This window comes from Ipomoea nil, unplaced genomic scaffold, assembly GCF_001879475.1.
Source record: "Ipomoea nil cultivar Tokyo-kokei standard unplaced genomic scaffold, Asagao_1.1 scaffold2510, whole genome shotgun sequence".
NCBI lineage: Eukaryota > Viridiplantae > Streptophyta > Magnoliopsida > Solanales > Convolvulaceae > Ipomoea > Ipomoea nil.
The window spans coordinates 226,806-245,618 of NW_017618938.1; the positions used below are offsets into that span (position 1 = coordinate 226,806).

At 38.4% G+C, this 18,813-nt stretch overlaps 1 protein-coding gene across 1 annotated transcript; it reads right to left on the reverse strand.

Annotated features, from left to right (window-relative positions):
- Positions 1-6,081: 6,081 nt before the first annotated feature.
- On the reverse strand, positions 6,082-6,616 carry LOC109153594 (auxin-responsive protein SAUR50-like). Its single transcript, XM_019301445.1, has one exon. It carries the CDS (start codon positions 6,566-6,568, stop codon positions 6,155-6,157), a length of 414 nt encoding a protein of 137 aa, XP_019156990.1. The 5' UTR covers positions 6,569-6,616; the 3' UTR covers positions 6,082-6,154.
- Between the last annotated feature and the right edge of the window lie 12,197 nt (positions 6,617-18,813).

Genomic DNA, 18,813 nt, shown 5'->3' on the forward strand with positions numbered 1-18,813 from the left:
TTGGTTATTCCTGAGCTGCGGTTCAGAAGCTGGCTGCGGTCAGATTTACACTCTTGGGCTGTGGTCCACCGTTTGGTTGCGATCAAACGTTTCTACATGAGCTGCGGTTCATATTTCCTGGCTGCGGTCAGATGACATACTCTTGGGCTGCGGTCCACTGTTTGGTTGCGATCAAACTATGATGAACTGCGGTTCATCGGTCGGTTGCGATCGACCCCTCCGTGTTGCGATACGGGGCAGGGTGCTGTGGGGCCGTGTCAGAGCTATATGCGCTGACCCTCATGTATAGGCATGCGATTGGTCCTGTGGCGCCAACAAAGTGTGCTTGTGTGATGAGATATGGGCGAGTTATTGTTATGAGTGTCTTGGGGATGTGATTATGGGATTTATACTGGGAATCGTATATGTTGGGTTATGATTATTAATTGTGCTTATCTCTACCTGTCTTGCCTGTTGTAAACTGTATATGCTTGGTATGACTGTTGTATGTGCTTAGCTCTACCTGTCGAGTCTATCCCTGTTTTAAAAGCTAGAGTCTCGTAGGATATATCTTCATGCTTCAAAATGGTTTTCGTATATCTATATATATGTCTATATGTATTGTATTTCAACGCGTTGGAGTGGGTTACCAGCATCTCTCGCTGAGCAGATATATTTGGCTTTCAGGCACAGACGAGTAGATCACTGGAGCGCGCTAGAAGCTTGGGGCGTAGCTTAGATAGTTTTCCCTTTCGGCCTGCGTGCCATGATTTAGTATTGATACTGAGTAAGGTCTTAGAATTTAGCCTGTGCACCCGAGTTCTCTAGCTCGGGTGTGGCATAGCACCCCGTACTCATTGTATCGTATTTTGGGATTTAATGAGATTCTATCTTTATTATATAAGTTTTAAAAGTCTTGAAAATCTGGGGTGTTACAACGTCTCCCGTTCTCAGCTAGTATGCTCGTCCGCCAAATATTTCTGAGAACGTCTCCCGTTCTCAGCCAGTATGCTCATCCTCCAAATATTATCTGAGAACGTCTCCCGTTCTCAGCTAGTATGCCCTTACGTCAAGATTTTTGAGAACGTCTCCCGTTCTCAATCAATAAATTCATCCGCTCATGGTTTTTGAGAACATCACCCGTTCTTAGCCATAACACCCAACCGCCAAAGATTTTTGAGAGCGTCGCCCGTTCTTAGTCAATATTTTCATCCGCCCATGGCTTTTAAGAACGTCACCCGTTCTTAGCCAGTAAGCCCAACCGCCAAAGATTTTTGAGAACGTCACCCTTTCTTTGCCAGTATGCCATTCCGCCAATGGCTTTCCTGAGAACGTCTCCCGTTCTCAGCCAGTATACCCATCCGCCAAATATTATCTGAGAAGGTCTCCTGTTCTTAGTCAATATTTTCATCCGCCCATGGCTTTTGAGAACGTCACCCGTTCTTAGCCAGTACGCCCAACCGCCAAAGATTTTTGAGAACGTCGTCCGTTCTCTGCCAGTATGCCATTCCGCCAATGGCTTTCCTGAGAACGTCTCCCGTTCTCAGCCAGTATGCCCATCCGCTAAATATTATCTGAGAAGGTCTCCTGTTCTTAGTCAATATTTTCATCCGCCCACGGCTTTTGAGAACGTCACCCGTTCTTAGCCAGTACGCCCAACCACCAAAGATTTTTGAGAACGTCGTCCGTTCTCTGCCAGTATGCCATTACGCCAATGGCTTTCCTGAGAACGTCTCCCGTTCTCAGCCAGTATGCCTATCCGCCAAATATTATCTGAGAACGTCTGCCGTTCTCAGATTTATGATATCCCATACTCCTTTTGACCACTTCTTGTCGATTATGCTTTATACCCTGGTGACTCATAGACTCTACACTAGACTTTATATTGACTATACTTCTCTCCTATAACCCCTAGGCCCTATACTAGACCCCTACCCCTGACACCCTGTCATTTGTTAGACTTTCCTTCACCTGATATTGTCAAGTTCATCCTTCTAACAGTCATCTTTGCTTGTTTTACTATAATTTGATTACTACTCCGTACGTGATCTAGTTCGAACTATCCACCGAGGGGTGGGAAGGTCTGTCGACTACTAAGAGGTGAAGAGGTCCTTCAACCACTGAGTGGTGGAAAAAAGAGTCGAGCATTGAGAGTTTGGAATGTCTATAGACCATTGAGTGGTGGGAAGGTCCGTCATCCATTGAGAGGTGTGAAGGTCTGTCGACCACCAAGTGGTGGGAAAACGAGTCGACCACTGAGATGTTGGAATGTCTGTTGACCACCGGGTGGTGGGATGACCAGTTGACCACTGAGAGGTGGGAAGGTCTGTCGACCATTTAGAAGTGGGAAGGTATGTTGACCACTGGGTGGTGGGATGACTGGTTCGCCTAGATGACCAATCGGGGTGACCAGCTAAGATGACTAGTCTGGATGACGAGGTGGCAAAGCACGTGATTAGTCTGGATGATTTTATGTATATTGGAGGTCATCGTCGTGTAACGCTCCCTATTGTCTTTATGTGGTGCCTGTCCTAGAGAGTGGCAGGACTACCAGGGTGCGAGTGACAAGCAATCTTTCCTCCTTGTCGTGGATTTTGAATGCATTTACTTCATGTAAAGGGTGGGCGCGGGAATCCTTTCAGATCGAACTGATGACTTTATTAAAATTCTATAATATGATAGTCTATGGTACATAGTAACTAACCATGCGAGATTATTTTCCCAACCATTGATAGTGTTTCTTGAGCCGCCTTGAATTCCGAATGTGTCTTCTTGGTTTGAATTTGTAGGTCTTGCTTTCCTAGTGAATTTTGGGCTTGTGTTTCCAATTTCGATCTTCCTGTTCCTCACAGTCGTCGTCTTGCCAACTGAGACTTTCCGGTGAGGGTTCTACTTTTTGTTCTGTAGGGATAATGTCCCCTGCTAGTTGCGTGGGTAGTAGTGGCCATTGGTTGGGGCGAGTGACCGGTCTCCCTCTATGGATGGGATCCTCAGCTGGTTGTGCGGGTTGCCGTGACCACTGGTTAGGGCGAGTGGCCTGTCTTTCTCTATGGACGGGATCCTCGGCTGGTTCCGTCGGTTGTCATGACCACTGGTTGTGGCAAGTGGCCTGTCTTCCTCTATGGACGGGATCCTCGGCTGGTTCCGTCGGTTGTCGTGACCACTGATTGGGGCGAGTGACCTGTCTTCCTCTATGGATGAGGTTTCCGATCTCCTTTTGTAGAGTGGTGCATTCTTCGGTGGTGTGACCTGCCTTCCGGTGGTAGCGACAATATTTAGGTCTTCTAGCGGCAGGTTTCATATACAGCTACCAGTTGATTGGTTGTGAGAGGGGTGGTAGTGGTCGGCTCGTGGCCGATGTATGGCGAGGTAATTTTGCATTGTACGCTGGTCGGGACCCTAGTTCGGGGATCGCTCTGTAACAATGGTTGATGGGTTCCTTGTGGACACTTGATTTATTTTTCTTTTCTGACGGTCGATCATCCAAATGTGCTCTTATATCTTCGCAAGGTCGTTCTTCTTTCCTCTTCCTTTTCTGTCGCAAGGCTTCCTCTGAATCTGCGTATTTATGGGCCCACTGGATGGCTTGGGCATAGGTCTCGGGGTTTTTTCTTCGCAGGCTAGTGAGTAGATCCCCGGACCTTAATGCTTCCATTAACAATGTTAGCGCTGTTCGATCGTCCAAGTCCTCTGCTGTCTGCATTTGTTCTTGCCATCGCTTTAGAAATTTTTCCAATGTCTCTAACTCCTCTTGTTGTACTGAAGTTAAGGCCATAGAGTATTTTTTGTCTCTTATGTTTCCAGCGAAGTGCGTTAAAAATTGCTTTGCCAGGGTCTCGAAACAATTGATAGATTGGGGTGGTAGTGACGTGAACCATTGCTGCGCTATCCCACTTAGTGTTGAGAAGAAGGCATCGCAGTACATAGGACCATCCGTTCCTATCATCCTCATCCCTGTTCGAAAGTCGATCAAGTGGTCATCGGGGTTGCCCGTCCTATCGAACGTGAGCATCACAGGGAATTCAAAGTCTCTTGGTGCGCGATATTCTTGATTTTCTATAGTGAATAGGTTAGTGGACAGCGGAGACCGAGTGGCCGGCCGGTCCTTTCTACCCTTAGTCTCCATCTGGAGGTCGGGGGTCTCACCACAACTTTCTAGCAGACTATCTAGATAACCTTCTCTATTACGCTCCTCCCCTTGTGATTCTTGCGCGCAAAGGAATGCCATTTGAGCAGCTTTCGCTCGTCGTTGAGGGTTGAGCCTTGTTTTCCGTCGCGATCGTTTAACTGTTGGGTTGTTCTATCCCAGTCGTGGGGTGGGGGGTCGTTGGCTTGAAATTCCTAGGCGGTCAAGGGTTGAAACCATGAGGCGATGTTCTCTGGATGGGTTAGATCCCTACGTTCTCTCGAGTGATCTGTCCTTTTTGTTGGTTATGTCCGAATGATATTGACGAGGGGGGTCCAATGGGGAATCGCCTCTCAGTATGCAGTCACGTTGCAAGACACCCAGGAGGTGCTCAGCGGCCTCCACTACAGTGGGAGGAAGTTCGACCGGTCGGGTCTGTGAGACGCCAACGACCGGTGTGCGTGTGCTCGGATGAATTGTCCCCTTTTCTCGAGGACTTTCCAGGTTGGCACCTCCCTTCGGGGGCACTGACCGACCGGACAACATGCGAGAGGTAGGCCGATTGAGGGTTTCTCGCAGATCCCGAACGAACCAGCCAGTGCGAGTGTTATGGCGAGTGCTCCCCATGATTAGGGTTTCGATCGTGTGCTTTAGGTTTGAGGGACGAACGTAAACTTTTCGTATCGATCCCCACAGACGGCGCCAATCTTGGTTTTATGACTTTTGGACAGTCAACGGCAGGCCAACACTACCGTTTGAATAGCGAGAATATGGGAGAAATATAAGGAAAATATATGGAGAAAATATAGGAACTTTGTATTGAAGAGTATTGATCGTGAATAGAGAAAGTTGTTCCCCCTTCTCATTTATGTGAGAGGTCTATTTATACATATTTTGGGCCTAGAGACCTACAAGGAATAAGAATTCTAAATTGCCTCATATTGTGAGTCTTAGTTACATAATGAGTCCTAATTCTATTATACTATAAATAATGACTCCAGTTCTAATTATATTGGGAATAACATGCCCAATCTTTGACAAACTCTTGGGTTGCTCCATATCATATATCTTTCTTGGGATTCCTCCATCCAGTTTCTTTCATGGGCCGGTCCGTGTGGCTCAGGCCTAGTATATTATCCATCATGATCTAATGAGTTCTAAGAAGGTTGTCCAAGACAATGGAGATGAGATGAAATGAGAAGAGAGGAGAGGTAGTACGTACATGCCATAGATGATGAGTTTTGAAGCAGTTTTGTGACTTCAATCAAAGTTCTGCTACCGTTAAGTTTGTGCGATTGATGTTATGTACGCCAAATTTTATGTTTTCGGGGAGTGATTCTAGGTTTTTGCTATATAATTGACAAAAATGTTTGCAACAGATTTCTTAACTTTGAGCATATTGAGTGCATACCTTTTTGTTACCAAAAGTGATGTATTATGTTAGGTATTGGCTTGAAGGGCAAAATTCAACATCTATCATATCATGAGCTGTTAGAGAAATATGAAAAATTGCGTCTTTACTACTAGCTAATGTTCTTTTGGCATAGCAGTAAGTCTTTGATCCTAATATACTATAACTCTAATAGTTACAAATACATAGCATTCTAATGTAGGGATCCTTTAATATAGTTGCGGCTTCACAATCCCCATGTTCAACTTCCTCGATTTCTATGCTAAGTAATCCAAACATGTTTAACATTATAATTGGCACACCTTTACTCACTTGACACATTTAAGTTTCAACCAACCTTAGTTGAGTGCCAATGAAAGGCAAACTATGAAATTATTCTAGCTCAATTGGCTTATATATCAAGCGCAACTCAAAAATATTTTGAGTAAATATCATCAACAACTTCATTAGCAAACTTATTTACTTAGTATTAAACAGAGCACCATTAAACCATTTATGTATAGAAATTATATTGTAAGTATCGAGAAACACAATTAAACATTTTAAAATAAAATACTTTGAAATGTGGATCAAAATTGAATTGTATGAACTAACAAAAAAAAATGAAATTGGACAATCTGATCTATTCACTTGTATATTTAATTTGAACATAAAAGCTCTTGAGTTGTACAAGAACTCCAATCTACTTTTCCAATATATTGCTTGGCAAGAATCCTCTCCAATTCAATTGGCCTGCAAGAAAGAATGAGTGCGCCTTCATGTTCGAACCCATATTCCTCTGCAGCTTTTTCCAACAGCCTTAAGAATGAAGGGTGCATTAAACAACTTAGAGGAAGAATCAATCTCTTGCGCTTCTCATTGTCCACCTCCATCACCGCGAAATGCCCTTCTTTAACGTCATTAGACACATCCTTGGAGTTCTCGAACTCGTCAAAATCATTCAGGGATGACCTCTGATGATCTGCTAAAAAACTCTTTTGAAACATTTGTACCATTGTCTTGAGGTTCATGCCATTCTTTTTCTTCCCGTTTGATCTGGACAACTTTGCCATGATCTTTTCGTTTCTTTTGTAGTGAATGAAGAAAGAATTGAATTGAGCTGAGGTGCGGGCCTATAACTATGCTAGAGTGGGCTATATATACAGAAGAGTATTAGTAACATTGAAGAGTGTAGAGGGATGTGGGCCATCTATAAGATAAGATATATAAGAGGAGACCATTGCATGTGAATGAGGTTTGATTTTATCCTGAATATACATTGCAAGTTGAAACGTCCCTTTTGATTAACGAATGAACACGCGTATAGTATATACATGGTAAAGTGGGGTTATTGTGGTGTGTTTAGTAGAAGGTTGTTCACTAAAAGCTTTATTGAGATGATGTTCATGCCGCACTTGTAATATATGTTACTCCATATTGGAAAAGTGGAGGTTTTTGAGGTGTGTTCAGTAGTGAGTTACTGTTTACTGAGATTGGATTATATGTATTATATCTACAAATCTAATAAGAGTCAATAAAGTTATGTGCCTAATGTGAACTAAAAATTATAGGTGTAATCGGTTGATGAAATAATGAATGGTACATATTATTTTGATATTAGTATTTTTTTTATTATTTTTGTTACTTTACCCTTTCTTATATCACTAGTTCTTTTACGCGCTTTGTGAGAATGAAATAATGCCCAATGATTATTTTTAAATAATTATTTCAAAGTATATCAATGCAATATTATATCGAAGATGTTCATGCATAAGTAAATAAATATTGAATTAGTTTATTTAAATCGGTAATTTAAAGTATATAAATACAAGATAATATATGAGAGATTGATTTTATTGTCACTAAAATAAATGTTTGTATCTTTGTAATAACGTTAGTCTAAATACTTAGTCTAAAATGATAGTCTAAATAAATACTACTTTTGGTTTAAATTTCTCTAATTTTTCTTAATTACTTTTGGGTAGCATTGTCATCGTCTTCATTTTCAGTACATGTCTTTTTTTTCTTTTTCTTTTTTGTTATTGGTAGTGTGCCATGTGCAATTGGGTTATTGGTGGTACTATAGATGGATTTATCGTGCAATGAGATTATGGTGTAGAAATCTTTAGATTTGCCTTGTTGTGTATGTGATAGGATCTTAGTTATACTATTAACTCTTTATCTTACAAGCACCTATTGATATTTGGTAGTGGTAGTTTTTCCCCTACATGTTTCATGCGTTGTGAGATGTGTGTCGTAGGTTTTCATGTGAAAGTATTGAACAAAATATTAATATTTATTATATTTGTGTAAAATAGTTGGTAAATGAATATATATAACATATTTTGTATTATAACTTTAATATTTAATTACAAGACAGTGTATTATAACATATTTTGTATTAATAAATTTAAAGGTAATGAATCTTTCAATTGTAGAAAATAAAGGAGTTTTTTTCCAAAATGGTCCTTCGACTATCACTCATTCTCAATTTTGCATTTCGACTTTCAATTACACCCAATGTGGTCCATTGACTTTTAAAAATTACCCCAAATTGGTCCTCCGTTACATTTTGCGTCAAACAACCGTTAAGTTGGGGGTATTTTGGTCCATTCCACCCCATTTGACCATTTTCTTCTTCTTGTAACCCTTCCAGTTCACCCTGATGCTCCAGCTGTTTCTTCACTGCACGAAACCTCCATCTTTACTGTCCAACTATTCGCCGCAGGTGGTCCTGGAGGTGGCGGAGTAGTTGATCGAGGAAGAAGATGATTTCAAGTCGGACAGTAACTCCACTTTGATCGGGCTGGTGTGAGCGATGAGGATGTTCCGAAACTCATCCTCCAACCCAGCCATGGCGATCTGGATCGCGCTGTTGGCTTTGCTCTGGTCATGAACAGTGTGGTGGACTCTACAGACCGTTGGATTTCATCGACGGCTTGCAAGTACTGATTGATTTCCTCCTGTTCATCTTCTCCCTGGCCTCCTCCGACGTGGTCGAGTCCCATCGGAGCACTATCTTCTCCGCTGACTCGAATTCTACGGCGGCGTTCGCCCGCGGCTCCATGATAGAAACTTCCCTCTCTGATCATGGGTGCGGGTGCGGGTGCTATGGGTTTATGTTATTACTTATTTTTTTTTTAAGTTTAATGAAGTCTGGTACGGTAGCCGTCCGTGGGGGTCGGCGACGCACAGAGGTGGTGGACGGCATGCATGGGATGGCGTGACGATAGATTTCAAGTGGAAAACCACTATGCAGGTAGCAAAGTTTACAAACATTCTGATTAACAATGAGAACAGCTTCAAAGTGGTAAGACAAGATTGATAACATTGGTTTGAAACTTAGCTGCTCCAGTACGTTTCAGATTGGACTGCGGGTGGAACTGCTCTGAATTCTTTGATGGGTGCGAATTCAATAAACACCTTGCCGGGAGTTGCATGCGTGGCGACGATGGGGGCATGGTGGAGCTCTTCTCCGGTGGTGGCCGCAGTGGTGATGGAGGCGGCGTCGATCTTGATTTGCATGTATGCAATGCATCTTCTGTTACTCTGTTAGATAATAAATTGACTAACATAAACTGAAGTAAACGAGTAACGTGACCCGTAATAGCGGAAGCTTTAGAATTCCCAAATGTCTCTAGCCATAGTTGTTGGTGTTGCCACGGGAAGGTAAACCTGCTGAATAAAGGTTAGCATTTTGTCTACCACTTCTCTCCCGAATACCTGATGGTGCGTGTATTCTGAACATGTGAGCTGTGGGAAGACTGTTTTGCTTAGAAGCCTACATGCTATCAACGTAGGCATATATTCAGTTAAAGCTTAACTGAATATGCTGAGTTGCATAACAGATTAAGTCACTAATTGACTCAATCTCCTACTTGCACCACAGCCACCCAATAATACAATATATTATAATATATTGTATTTAGGAAAAATACTTACATTCTCCCACTTGGTGCAAGTACTGGCACAACCTTTATTAAAGAACAAAACACATGAATCATAGTAATACGTCCTCTACTAATCAAGTGAGTAATATCCTCTATGATCACATGCATTTAAATTTCCTAACTTAGGTTCTTAATGAACAAACCCTACTTTTATTCTTAGTCCCTTAATGGATGTTTCCCAAAATATATTATGTGCACAACTGAAGGAAGAAACCATCCAAATTCACTGTATGATCTCCAAAATCTTAGAAGCATGCCTTAAGTAGAGATCTCTTAATGTTAACATAATGCTAACTTTATTCTATGACTTCATTATAAGTTAACATAAGCACTATCTCTAACGGCTAAGAGCTTGGAGTTGACACGTCTGTCACTCCCACTCATTAAGATAACCAAAAGATAGTCAAGTCACAGAAAAATTCCAATAACTTAGACAACAAACCAAAAGGTCTAAGTCCATAATTTGGAATGTTAAACATACACCAACTTCCCAAATAACCTTAAGGTCCACCTCGAAATTAATTGAACATAATGAGTCTTACTTATATGTCTTGCAAAATTGTTTTGAGCCTTACAAACTAAAATGGCCCAGGATGATTGGATGTAAATTCTGTATGTATTCAATGATAAAACTCACAGCAATTTATACAAGGGAAACAACAAGAATTAAGCTAACTATCTGAGAGATAATCTAACTACTCCTACATATACTCTAACTGCTCAATACCCAGGATCAATTTTGAAGAACCTAAAAACTCTATTAATTGCTAAAGAATTTATTAATTGGCAATGCACCACAAGTTAAATGCTTTCGTTCTAATAAATTCATTAATATTGTTACAAAATTTTCATAAATATGTTGTACAACCAAACGTTCAGTGAAATGAACTTATGAATTATAAGAACAAAAAACTAAATTAATACTTGTGGAAACTTTTGGGCTTATTGCTAGACGCACATCCAATTTGGAATGTATCAATTAAATCCATCAGGTTTAGTGGAGTATTTTAATGATCTTTTTCTAAATGATCGCTCCCACTGATTAAGATATTCTTTAGCCAAATTAATGATATAACACTCATAATTGATTTGACCAACTAAATAATGAAGATATAATTCCCCACCATTAGTTGGGCATACTAAATAATCAATATTTGGTTCCAATTATAGTCCAACTAAATGAATAATGAATGAGGACATGATTCTCCATCATAGTTGGACATACTAAAATAATAAAATACGTCTTCCAAAACCAAGTTGGAATCTGGCTCAAAAGATATATTTTATTATTGAAATCCAAAAGAGGTATATCATACCACGCAACTTACTATAGTTAGTCCAAATAACCAAGTAAGTTTCGTGAAAAATAATTAATAAAAGGTGTATCTAAAATTTGGAAAGTGACTAAATACATGTTTTGTCAATGCAAACCATGAAACTTAGAATTATAATTGAACTAAATTTTTAAATTCTAAGAAAGTGAGATAAAATTACTATCTAATGGGTTGATGAATTTATTGACATAAAACTTGTCTGTGGACTAAAGTTTTAATTCTATTAAATTCAATTAAACATTTATGATAGTATTTTATCTCAATTACTAATATAAATAGTCAGAAGAATCTAGTGACATAAAACTTGTCTGTGGGCTAAAGTTATACTCGATTAGATCCAACTGAAATTTTATGATGAAACAATTATCAAATGAGTTGAAGAATCTAGTGACATAAAACTTGCCTGTGGGCTAAAGTTTTAATTCAAGTAGATAAATTACAACCATTATGACAAAAAACTTAAGAGATCATGTTCCTTATCTTAATCATTGTGGGCAAATTAAGATATATGACCTAAAGTTTACATCATAAAATTAAGCTTCATGATAGAGATGAGAATTATTCATAAAGTAAATAAAATTCTTTATTCCTATCATCATTGATAAAACTACTAAACTACATTCCGATACATAATTGCATGTGGGCTAAATTATGATCATAGTTCAGTATTTCATCCTAATTAATCATACAAATATAAAGAAATTTTCTGTGGGCTAAATTCCACCATATTACATACAATTAATCACAATTGATGTGTCTAAAACTTTATGCGACCGTAACAACTCAATATATAATTTTAACTGATTAAGGATGCTGTGGCTACTCCCTAACTAATTAAAATTATAAGATGACTATACATTTATCAAATTTTATGTGACCCAACAACTCAATATATAATTTTAATTGATTAAGGATGTTGTGGTTACTCCCCAACTAATTAAAATTATAGGATCACTAGACATTTATCATTGCCATCTTTATGTGATTTGAACTTTAGACAATTTTTAGTAAATTAAAGATGTTGTGGCTACCCTTTAACTAATCTAAAATTGTTATCACTTCGCAAAGGGAAATTTAAAGCCTAACAAACAAATTAAACCAACACATGATAGACAATTATTAGGTATACTCCCAGGAAAGTTGGTCGAGACGAAGCTCGGTTAAATACCAACTCCTTAGACAGAGTAGCGTCGCAAGGGGACTAGAAGCAACACGGCTTTTAAGTCAGGGCCATAGAACTAGTATTCCTCCCCAAGAAACTTCCCTAAGTCATGTGTTTTCATATTTGAAGTAAAATCGTTTGGGAGATCTATAAGATTGTAGATTCACCTATGGATAAGGCTTTAAATCGATGAACTAAATTAACGGACTAAACGTGCTTAAATTCAGGCACTACCGCAATTAATTTTATGCATAAAGTTCAACTTAATAAGGAACTAAATCCATTCTCAAACTATGCTTTCTAAAGGCATAATCTAAAAAAAAAAAAAATATTATGCTTAGAACAGATATGCATAAAATTAAATAATAAACTCATATGTTCCAAATAAATTGCATAACTGAAAACAATTTTAATATGAGCAATAACCTCAAGTATACAATTAATATTCAAAACTAGTATGACTTCTAACCAAAAGAAATCCAAAAATTGAATAATAATGTAATAGATATATACTTTGAAAGGTTAAAAACTATACGCCCACGTGAAAATGTTTTAATTGCATAAAATCAAATTTGTGAGAAACAGGCTGAATTCACAAATATCAAGCCATAATATATGTTTTATTCGTAAATAAAAAAATCACAAATCCTAATTCCTAATTGCATAATTAAACTTTATATTATGCACTTAATGTGATTAAAAGCATAAAACAATCTAAATAGTATGAAAAACACCAAATGTGTATTCAATTATTCATACTTAACTAAATGTGGGCAATAACATCTAAAATCATAATACAAATAAATTATGTGATAGATTGCCAAGAAAACATGTTGTTTCAAAATTCTGAATTGATTAAAAAATCACTCTCCAAAACTCATTTAATAGTATTATTAATGGCATACAATTGCAAATAAACCAAAAAAAGCAATAAATAGCCATAATAATATTATTATGTTAATTTGGAGACTAAATGTGAAAAAACAATAGTTAAAACGGTTAACCTTTAAAACATTTTTGGATATAAATTCAAAATTTAATAAAACTTTCCAAAAATAAATGCCACATAAATCAATTTGGAAATAATTCAATTCTTAATACCATAAAAATAATGTTATCATTAATTAAAATATTAATAGTAATAAGGAGCATTATAATCACTATGAACATTTTAATAATGACAAACATGGTAATACATATCTTAATGTTTCCATATGCTTAAGGATAAAATGTGACTAGTTCAAAGTAATAATTGAAACTTAATAAACATGTTATAATCAAAATAAAAAGTGCTACAATTATTATTAAAATATCAATCAAAGAAGGTGACATACTTTAGTGACCCAGATAGGTCCTAAATAGCTTGTTCAAAATAGGTTTGAAAGTATGCTCAAAATTGAGTGAGAAACCAACAAGCTGACTTAATAGGTTATATTATCCAAAATTAGCCTAAGGATCCAAAATTGAATGATATTAAATATGAAGGCTATGAGTCAATAATATGCTATATCCAATCTTAATATATGCTTTTCTAAATGTACAATTATAATGAAATAATTTATGAATATACAAAGCATGTTTGGATTTTGCACATTAATATATTATTAACTCATAAATCCTAAATAAATTGCAATAGTTCAGGCAATTTAATATGCACCTTAATTATGAATTTAATGCCAAAATTAAGAAAAAACAAAAGGGCATTAATATCACTCTTAATATTAAATTAAAATTTAAATAGCAAATTAAAACTTAATATTTGCTCAAAATGAATAATAATTTAATTGTGACAAGAATTACTGTAATGGTGCTAATAATGACAATAATTCAATCACAAATAATGCCATAATTAATCTCAATTTGAAATTTTAATGCCAAAATTTAAAGAAAAACTAAAGGGCATTATTATTTCAAAACAAGCAATTACTAATATTTACCATTTGCCTAAGCAATTTAGAATATTAATTAGTCCGCATGGGTAGCTCAACTGGTCATAGAGGTAAAACTTTGGAAGAATGACCAGGGATTGAGTCTCACCAGCGGCAGTGTGGGAGCAACCTCTCAAAGTGAGGGGGGCTCCTTATGCGCAGTGAGCGCAGTGAGCACCGGTCTAGCCTCTATGGTTCATGTTCAGTTGAGTCACCATGATTTAAATCCTCCCAAATGCTTTGTCAGGCCGGGGTTGGTTTAGAATATTAATTAAGGTAATATTAATATGGTAATATTAGTCTAAATAATCACCATTTACCATAATTAATATATATAAATTAATATAAGGCAAATAAAATATATTAGTATTCACCTTAATATTAAATTAAAATTCAGGTAGCAAATTCAATACTTAATATTTGCTCAAAATTGAATGATAATTTAATTGTGAATATAATGTCAAAATTAAGAGAAAATTAAATGGCATTAATATTCCAAAAACAAGCAATTACTAATATTTACCATTTGCCAAAATAATTTACTATATTAATTAAGGTAATATTAATATGGTAATATTATACCAAATAATCACCATTTACCAAAATTAATAAATATAAACATAAATTATTAAATATAAGGAAAATATTAATATATATCGTAAATATAATAGATAATTGCATTGTAAAGAAGGAGACGTACCAGTCTTGCGTCTTCTTCCAACGAATCGCCGAATAACCAGCGGCCATCATCCAGCCGTCCTCCTTCTTCAGATGAGGAGCAACAGCAGCCGTCTTCATCGCGAAGCCACCATCGCCGACGGCCTTACAGAGAGGAGAACGCGAAGGATGAGAGGGAGCAGCGACGGTTCACCGGAAAACCCAGCGCTCCTCCGACGTATCTACTCTGCGCAGCGCTAACAACAGTCGCCATGGCCTGATGCAGCGCCTGCCGGAAATCTAGCCCTCCTCCGCCGTGCCACCTCGCTGCGCGTCGCCGCCCGTAGCTGGAATTGGAAGACGAAGTGGGGCGTCACCAGGAGCTCAGCCTGCCGTCCATTGCCGCGATGCCAATACCCATGCCGCGCCGACAGCCTTACGGGGAGTAGGAAGACAACCGGCGACAGCCTGCAGCACCAAACACCATCTTCTTCGTGGAACAGTACGCAGAAACATCCGGTGCCCGTTCATCCATGGATGATGAAGCGCCGGTCACAGCCCAAAATGCCCCACGGCGCCGTCGCTACGTCATGGCCGGTGGACACTAACTCCGTTCGTAATCCAGCGATGGTAGGCACCTCGTAACCGGCAACAGAAGAGCATCGCTGATTCCAGTACTCGGAAAAACACAAAAATTAATTCCAAAAACAAAAAAGAATTAAATTGTACTTAATGCCAAAAATCAAGAATTAGATATATGCATACTGCAAAGAATTAATATACAAATATATAACAAGAACTCAATGTATATAAATCAAATTAATTCGTTGATTTTAGGCATAATAATCGACTAGGCAAAGATTATTAGGGCTCTGATACCAAATATTAGATAATAAATTGACTAACATAAACTGAAGTAAACGAGTAACGTGACCCGTAATAGCGGAAGCTTTAGGATTCCCAAATGTCTCTAGCCATAGTTGTTGGTGTTGCCACGGGAAGGTAAACCTGCTAAATAAAGGTTAGTGTTTTGTCTACCACTTTTCTCCCGAATACCTGATGGTGCGTGTATTATGAACACGGGAGCTGTGGGAGGACTGTTTTGCTTAGAAGCTTACATGCCATCAACGTAGGCATATATTCAGTTAAAGCTTAACTGAATATCCTGAGTTGCATAACAGATTAAGTCACTAATTGACTCAATCTCCTACTTGCACCACAATATGCAGAGCCGGATTTTGGGTTGTGCAAGCAGCCCAACAGCACAGGGCCCCAAGCTTTAGAGGGCCCCAAAATTTTAGAAGGCTCCAAATTTAATTTTTACTTAACTAGATACCATTAAAAAACAAAAAAAAAAATCTATTTATTGAAGAAGGATTCTGCTTGTAGAGATGGTAGAAACATGTTTGTAAAGTGTTTCATAGCTGTGAGATCCATGGTTGAATCTCGCTTGGTTTAGCTGTGTGCACATTTCTTTTTTTTTAAACCTTCCATTTTACCTTCTTATATTATTATTATTATTATTATTATTATTATTATTATTATTATTATTATTATTATTATTATTGTTGTTGTTGTTGTTGTTGTTGTTGTTGTTGTTGTTTATTATTATTATTATTATTATTATTATTATTATTATTATTATTATTATTATTGTTGTTGTTGTTGTTGTTATTGTTATTGTTGTTGTTGTTATAATTGTAATTTATTCCATAATATGTCCGTTGTCTTTCTCTTTTCGCACAACAATATTTTACCACTTTATTATTTTTATTATTATTATTATTATTATTATTATTATTATTATTATTATTATTATTATTATTATTATTATTATTACAGTATTGGTTTTAAAAATTAGCCTTTTGATAGGGCCTCATTCATTTACAAGAACGGGACCACCAAAATCTAAAACCGGCCCTGACAGCCACCCAATAATACAATATATTATATTATTACCCGCATGGGCAGCTCAACTGGTCATAGAGGTGAAACTTTGGAAGAATGATCAGGGATCGAGTCTCACCAGCGACAGTTGTTCTCAAAGTGAGGGGGGTTCTTTGTGCGCAGTGAGCACCGGTCTAGCCTCTATGGTTCATGTTCAGTTGAGTTACCATGATTTACATCCTCTCAAATACTCTGAAAACCAACACTTTGTATAGAGAATAGCCTTACAAGTATGTACAAAAGACACCTACAAAATGCATGGTGGAATTAGCCTCTATAGATACACCGTACCTCGGCAATGAAATTTTTTGATAAAAAATGCACACTTGTTACCTCTGCGTTTCATTAAATTAACAGCGTTTGGCATTTCTGGGGAGCCTATGGAAGAGTGTGGGCGTGTGGCTGCCAAATACTGGCTCTCCTGGCCCTGCCATGACACGTGCTTTTGGAGATTTTTGCCTCAAGGATTATGGTCTCATCTCTGTACAAGAAGTTTCATGCAAGCATTTAACAGAGGGAGATGAATTTATTATCTTGGCAACAGATGGGGTATTGAATCTGATTTTGATTCTTATATGTTTTCATATTCTTGAATTCTTTTTGTCGATCTCTATTTTACACATTTATTCATAAAATATATTGATGGTTTTTGGGTTTTCGGGCCCAAGGAGGTTCAACAAAACCTTTAGCTGGAGGATACACCTTTCAATAAAGTTTGCTAAAATAATATGGGCTCGATGATTTTGACGTGGAAACCGAAAGGAAAACCACGGGCCTTTTTGGGCGGTGCCAAGCCTAATACCACTATGCATTTTGTAGGTGTCTTTTGTACATACTTGTAGGGCTATTCTCTATACAAAGTGTTGGTTTTCTAATAATATAGTGAGAATAATAGAAATGAGAGTGGTAGAATGGTGTGGAGGAGTCCTTCCATGTGTGTAGAGTGAGTGGCCCCCTTTCTTCTTGTCTTCTCCTCCTTTTATAGCTAGCCCATCCCAAAAGTGTCCGTTGGACCATTTAGTGGGGTAGTTAATAGGTATTAACTTGGTTATTAGTGGGGTAATAAGTGGGAGACTTAATAGGTAGCCTTTATTTGGGGGGTTATGGATGAGGTAGATAAATAGGTAGTAAATAGGACTTCAAGGGTAGACAATTAGGAGTTTAATAGGGTCTAACGGCTAGTTTAACGCCGACCTTCTACCCGTGCTGATCCCACACTCACGCCGACTCCCGGGTCGAGCCGACTCCTCGGCTTGGCTCGTATCTTTTTGGGCTTGCTCCATTTTCTTCTTGGGTTTCCCTTCTTTGTCTGGGCTTTATCTCTTTTCTTTTTGGGCCCCGAGCCCACGGGGTTCACACCCCATCTACTAGTCCCTCACTTTTCTATGTTTCGCGCTTAGCAGGGCATGGAAAAGTATATTGTCTTGCCTCAAAATTCCCTTTATTAACCCCCTCGATTTTTGCCGACTCTTTGTTCAAGATTCCAAACGAATCCATCCTCATGACTTCTCTTTGTTTGCCATATGACCGACTGCTTCAGTGGATGTGACCCTCTGACTTCGAGCCCCTTTTATCTTTAGCCGTCGAGGTGAATCTCGGCTGTAACTTTTCCTTTCCTTGATAAACTCCTAAGGGTTTTGACCCTTGATTCCTTCTTTATTCGCCGAGTCCCTCAGTCGAGGCAACTCTTCGGTGGTAGCTTCCTCTGAGAAATGTCTAAGGGTCGGAACTCTGGTTTCTTTTCTTTTCTCTTGCCGAGTCCCTGCTCGGGGTGACTCTTTTGGCTTTTTCTCTTAAGAAACGTCTAGGGGTCCTAGCCCTTGTTTCTTTCCTCTTTTCTCTAGAAACGTCTAAGGGTCGGAACCCTTGTTTCTTTTCTCTTTTCTCGCCGAGCCCCTCAGTCGAGGCGATTAGACTTTTTCTATCTTAGAAACAGTTTAGGGTCAGTGCCCCGTTGTTTCTTTCTATACTCGCCGAGTCCCTCAGTCGAGGCAACTCCTGTAGGCTTTTTCTCGGAAACGTCTAAGGGTCAGTGCCCTTGTTTCCTATCTTTTCTCGACGAGTCCCTCAGTCGAGGCGACCCTTTAGTCTTTTTCTATCTTAGAAACAGTTTAGGGTCAGTGCCCCATTGTTTCTTTCTATACTCGTCGAGTCCCTCAGTCGAGGCGACTCCTGTAGGCTTTTTCTCGGAAACGTCTAAGGGTCAGTGCCCTTGTTTCCTATCTTTTCTCGCCGAGTCCCTCAGTCGAGGCGACCCTTTAGGCTTTTTCAATCTTAGAAACAGTTTAGGGTCAGTGCCCCATTGTTTCTTTCTATACTCGCCGAGTCCCTCAGTCGAGG